General features: G+C 48.3%; 1 protein-coding gene across 3 annotated transcripts in view; it reads left to right on the plus strand.

Annotated features, from left to right (window-relative positions):
• Dst (dystonin) overlaps positions 1-6,000 on the plus strand; it is a 434,906-nt gene that overhangs the window by 91,255 nt on the left and 337,651 nt on the right. For 2 of the 3 annotated variants that reach the window (XM_013505819.1, XM_005406890.2), the window contains exon 4: positions 527-734. In XM_013505819.1, the coding sequence (XP_013361273.1) occupies positions 527-734 (208 nt within the window). Of the gene's footprint in view, positions 1-220; positions 358-526; positions 735-6,000 lie in introns of those variants that run through there. The other variant, XM_013505822.1, reaches the window with a different exon arrangement.

The following is a 6,000-nucleotide window of genomic DNA, read 5'->3' on the forward strand; positions in this document are numbered from 1 at the left end:
CTCAGGAAGAAAACCGAGTAAAGAGGACACAGGGCTCAGGCTGGTGAGAAGGCGCCTCGAGACGGAAGGAGTGGGACCGACATCCTGCATTTGTGCTTTGTTTTGAAACTTGGAGTTAGTTGCCTTGATGAATTAACCAGCAGTCTAGGCACGGAAAATGTTTCTCCTGTCCTGGTGGGGGAGCCAGACACTCTAGATTTGTTCCAGGAAGGCTGTTGATTCTCGCTTTATTGTTGGGCCCGTCATTGTGAGCTGGTGGCCGGACCGCAGGCCACACACTTCTTCCGTGCAAATCTTCATGTATTACAACTGCTTGGATATTGTTCCTGCTGTTGGAGACTTGGCCGAGTGAAGATGGTGAGGGCTGGGTTTCATTTCATTTTTGTTTGTGTCCCCCCAGTCTCTGAGGATGTTGCAGACCCAATTCGGAGGCGCTCTGCAGGCGGGGTGGGGGGGTGCTGTGTAAATGTGTGAGCATCTGTGAGCATTCTGCGTTTGATGCTTTTCTCTGTGTCATCCTCCGTAGAGTTCTGGGAACGCATCCTATCGCTGCTCTATGTCTTCCTCTGCGGATTTTTCTGACGAGGATGATTTCAGCCAGAAATCTGGCTCAGCATCTCCAGCCCCTGGAGACACCTTACCCTGGAATTTGCCTAAACATGAGCGATCCAAAAGAAAGATTCAAGGGGGCTCTGTGCTGGACCCTGCCGAGAGGGCGGTGCTCAGGATAGCAGGTAAGTGTGGTTGGGGAGGGGAGGGGGTGGGGACCGGAGTCGCTGAAAATCCAGTTCTGTGTTCTCTGGGGCCTTAGCCAGGCGCCGTGCCCCCGGCAGAGATGTGTCCTCCAGGTGGGGGAGGATGATGACAGCGTTTACTTCTCCTCCTTTCACCGCTGGGGCAGTTTCCTTGCTGATGACTAGGCTGTTTGGCTCTGCTTTCTGGTTGGATAAATCAATATATTTAAAATTCAAGGAAATATTTAGAGACTCCTATTTACATGCACAGCCACCAGAGAGCACTAACCCAGTGATTCCTCCAGTATTTGTTGGAAGCCCAGAGAAAGCAGCCTTCGTTTTCATTTTTGTCCAGGGGCACTGAGCTACGCAGATTGAACTTGAATGAATAAGTGGTTTTTAGTATACAGGACCGCGATGCATAGCCCAGCAGCCTGGGCTCTTTTTCCATGTACCATCTCCGCTGGCATCCTGTGTCCATAGCAGCTTTCTGTCCCCGGGGTGTTAGAGGGTTTACCATCATGCATTCCTGATTAATTAATACAGGGGAGGGCCCAGGGCTTCTGTTCTGTTTCCCGGTGTCCCCTTGCATTGGCTGTAAAAGCCTCAGCAGAGGGATGGCTTGTTTTACCCAGCTGCAAGCGAGAGCACTGTGGAAATCAACCCTTAACCCTGCAGAGCCAGTGTGGTTTATGGGTGTGTGTACTGCACAGGAGAGAGCGCTTTCGGAGATGGTCTTTCCTCCCTACTCTCAGCAGTGTTATTTCCCTCTCAGAAGTGGTGAAAGGGCTGGACGGAGTGGGTCCTTAGAGATTCTCCTGCAAAGGCCAAGAGCAGTGGGTGTTTTTACTTTGTGTCTGCAGTCAGAGGTTTGAGCCTCCTCTCCTCCCCAGTCCCCACTTTATCTCTGGGGCGGGGGAAGGGCTCTTTTCTCAGTTTTTTCAGCTTCCCACAATAATGCAGAGGTGAGGCTTTCTCTTCCTCCAGGGGGTGCTGGAGGGCACCAGCCTAGATGACAGACGCCTAGGCTGCAGAGAGCCCCCCTAGAGTCCCCCAGAGGGATTTGTGATTTACGGAAAAACAAACCTCCTAGCCAGTCCTCCCCTTCTCTGGGTTTCTGGGGCAACAGCTTTGAGCTGCTTCAGGCTTCTGTTGTGAGCTGCTGGCTGGCCTCTCCCAGCCTTGAAGAGGAGGGTGGAGCAGGAAGGAGGAGGAGGGGCGGGAGACTGATGGGAGCCCAGTGAGAGCGGCAGAGGTGGCCTCGGCCCTGGCCACCACTCTCCTGCCCTCCATGGGTGCCCAGCGTGCTGAGTCACCCAGCCTGCCTCCTAGCCTGCTGAAAGGGAGGGCGGGTGACGCTGTGCCTGCACCAGACGTTTTGGCTCAGCGGGGAGAGAACACAGCTCCAGGCAGGGTGGGAGCAGAGGTCTGTGGCAAGCGAGGCGGGAAACAGCATTCTGTAATGGAAGGTGGATGTTTGGGTGGGTGTTTGTGGGGGGGATGAGATTACAGAAATTGGGGAAGACACCCCTGGCATATGTCCAGAGAAGCTGGTATTAACCATCGGTGTCCACTGTGGGAGCGAAGGAGTTGGAGAGGTGGGGGCTCTCACGGGCTGCAGTGCACATGTAGGTGCTGATGAGGGGCTGTGCACTTGTAGCAGCAGACTGGGCTCCCGAGGGCAGAGGCTGTGCAAATGTCCACTGAGTTCGTGGGGATATCTGTGACGTGGCTGAGACCTCAGGATGGTCTACACATCATCATCATCAACAATACAAACAGAACAGAGTTACAGACAAAGTGGCAGGAAATTAACAATGGTTGTTGTATTATGTATTGATATCTTCAGAGTGGTTTCTCAAGAAAACAAATAGAGACATACAAGATTGATCAAACAAGGAATCATTAACTGTTTCTTTCTGTAGAGCAGTGGAAGACAGTAGTACAACTACGTTAGCTGTATACATACTTACATAATTTCCCCTTCTTTCCCTTCTCCTTTCCCATACTCCAGTTGCCCTTTACTTTTCAGCATTTTCCTTTTGTTTCACAATGTCTATCGTATCTCCTAGTTTTTATTCACTCTTTCGGGTCTCACACTAGTGAGACAATATGATTCTTATACATGCAGGTCTGATTTATTTCACTTATGAGTATGGTCTCTAGTTGTGACCGTTTACCTATAAAAGCCTTGAGTTTATCTTCCTTTATAGCTGAGGAATATTCCATTATATAAAAATACCACAATTTTTTTATCCAATCCTCAGTGGATGGACATTTGGGTAGCTTCCACAGTTTAGCAATTACAAATTGCACTGCTATGAACATGGGTGCGCATATATCGCTGTGATATGACCTTTCAGATCTTCTGGGAAAATATCCAGAAGGGGAATAGCTGGGTTGAATGGGACCTCTAGACCTAGTTTGCTGAGGAATCTCCAAACTGATTTCCACAGTGGTTTCACCAGTCTGCATTCCCACCAGCAGTGGAAAAGAGTACATCTAGCCCTTTCAGTTTTTAGTTTGAGACAGGGTGTTGCTAAGTGGCTAAGTTGCCCAGGTTGGGCTTGAATTTACTACCTTCCTGCCTCTTCTTTCCTGCTGGGATCACAGGCACAAGCCACCACATCTGGCTACAGTTAACTGCCTACTTTTAAACCTACACTAAATTTTCAAAAATGGAATAAAACAAAATGAAAAACAAACAGCTTGGAAGCTTATTGTTTTAAATTAATGTTGGCAAATTGCGTGTTTGTTACAGCCATAAAAAATAATCATACGTGGAGGATGGCTTGGGAGCCAGTCCACAGATACTCACTTCATTCATAATGTGACTAAATTATGAAATTCAGATATGTTATAAACAGACTTGGCCAGTGATCACCCAATGTGATGATAAGCGATAGTTTATCTAAGGGACTCTGGCGACAGGAATAATTTGAAAACACATCACTAATAATTCCACTTCTGATCTCATACATTTTCACACACTCCTTGAAACTCACTGCCTGTTTGAAACTTATCCCTTGGAAGACCTGAAGTGACATTCAGAAATGGTGTGATGGTATTCATTACTTACTAATGAAAAGGAGGAAGTGTAATGTTTTTGTTTTTTAAGGCCATCAAAGTAGAATTGATTGTGAAAGTGTCTACTGAGTCAGAAAGACCATGTGGAGTGCCTTAAGTCACCCACATTTACCAAATACTTAGTGAGTCTGCACTGAGGAATAGCACACAGTTCTGCCTTAAAAAAGTCATAGTTTATGATGATAAAGGGATGTGCTGTCAGACAACCACAGCTTGATTTGAGAGATAAATTGAAATGGCTCTAAGCAGCTACTTAATATTAAAGAGAACCCAGGAAAGAGTCTGATTAACTTCGAGGGAGAAGGGAGGCCTGGGAGCTTCCCAGAAGTACCTGTTAAAAGCACATGGCTTGTTAGTGGTAATGCTATTTTATTTTTTACTTTTTATTTTTGGCTTTTTGAGACAGGGTCTCACTATGCAGTTCAGGAGGCTTTGAGCTCACTTTGTAGCCCAGGCTGGTCTCGAACTCACAAGGATCCTCCTGCCTCAGCCTCCTGAGTGCTGCAATTACAGACGTGTGCCACCACACCCAGCTGATAATGCTATTTTAAAATAAGAACTTTTGAATTTAGAATTGAATAGTCAAAGCAGTCAGACTGTAAACTCACAGAACCTTTCTCAACCCCAGCTTATTATCATGGTGATAAATAAGCATCGAGGTAAAATGTTTTGCAAACTCCTTGGCACATGGAACATGTTCTGTATACATGCTAGCACTCTGATGGCCAGCTGCTGTTCCGAATGTCGTGTTTTCTCTTTTAGGCCTGTCAAGAACCCTATAAAGTAGGAACTGTGGTCTTCTCAGTTTTTCAGTAGAGAAATCTGTTGAGGGAGGAGGAGAACCATCTCAAGGTCATAGGGCTAGAGTCTGAATTCAGGCAGTCTAGGCTCCAGAGACCAAGCTCTTTCCTGCTATGCTTTTGCTGGTCCCCAGTGGAATACACCATTATTATTATCGACCCAATGTCTCATTCCAAGAGTGCTTGGGGCAAAAGCATTTTATGACAGCTTCTGTTCATTTGATAGGCCCTTTAAATGGACAGTAAAAATCAGTAAATGTACATGACTGTATTTGTAAAATCGTGCTCCTGGGTATCAGTCTCTGATGAATACTCAGACTTACGCCCTCATCAGGAGGAAGGAAGGTTAGTCAGAACTGCGTCTTTTTCTGTGTGGTCTGTAGATGGAGCAGCTCTGGGAGATCTAATTGCATCTCAAGGTGTTCTCTAGAAACCTGTTTGTTTCTTCATGAGCCAGTACGCACGCGAACGTCTGCCGAGTTGCATCCATGTGCACCCTCCAGAGATTTTAGAGATTTGCTTGGAGGAGGGATCAAACTCAGATTATAAAGCAGTGGTCAGGAGAGAAAACATGTGCTCTTGCTTTATTCTGAGAAATACAAGCAGGCCAATTGGAGTTAAGTGCTCTAAGTGAAGTCAGTTTTTTTCAACCACATACAATTTTTGCGCATCCTCATCTAGGAAGTATGGGAACATGGTCCAGGTTTCACAACACTCAATAGCAAAATAGAAGGAAAAAATCAAGGGCAGGCCGGGCGTGGTGGCGTGTGCCTGTAATCCCAGCACGCAGGAGGCTGAGGCAGGAGGATCCTTGCGAGTTCGTGGGCAGCCTGGGCTACAAAGTGAGCTCAAGACCAGCCTGAACTACATAGCAAGACCCTGTCTCAAAAAAAAAAAAAAAAAAAAAAAAAAATCAAGGGCAAAGTGTTGGTGCCTGTGAAAGTAGGGAAGGACGATTTGGACAAGAGGCGAGGTTGACATGGATGAGGATGGCCACAATGAGCTGATTTACTGTAATAATAATACTGATACCAGTTAACACTTAAATGGTGCCCTCGCCCGCCCAGCGTTCCGCATTAGACATGGATGACCACCAGCCATCGGCGAAGCAAGGCCGCTGGCCGCGCCGAGTCAGCGGCTTGGAGGAGCCGGGTTGCATGCGCGCGGCCCGGCTCGGCGTCCCAGTGAGCAGCTGCTCCCACGCAGGGGAGGGCGCCCCTGTGTCCCCGACACTGCGGACGAGGACCCGTGCGGTTCAGGGGACCCTGCCCTTGCATTCGGGGCCCGCCGCCGAGCGGGGGCGCTGAGCGAGGGGGTCGGCTGGAGGGCGAGCACGGCCGGTGCGGGGACCCGCGGAGGACTGCTCGCGCGGCCGGCGC

The sequence above is a fragment of the Chinchilla lanigera genome, unplaced genomic scaffold, assembly GCF_000276665.1.
Source record: "Chinchilla lanigera isolate Chin_1 unplaced genomic scaffold, ChiLan1.0 scaffold00101, whole genome shotgun sequence".
NCBI classification, from domain to species: Eukaryota; Metazoa; Chordata; class Mammalia; order Rodentia; family Chinchillidae; genus Chinchilla; species Chinchilla lanigera.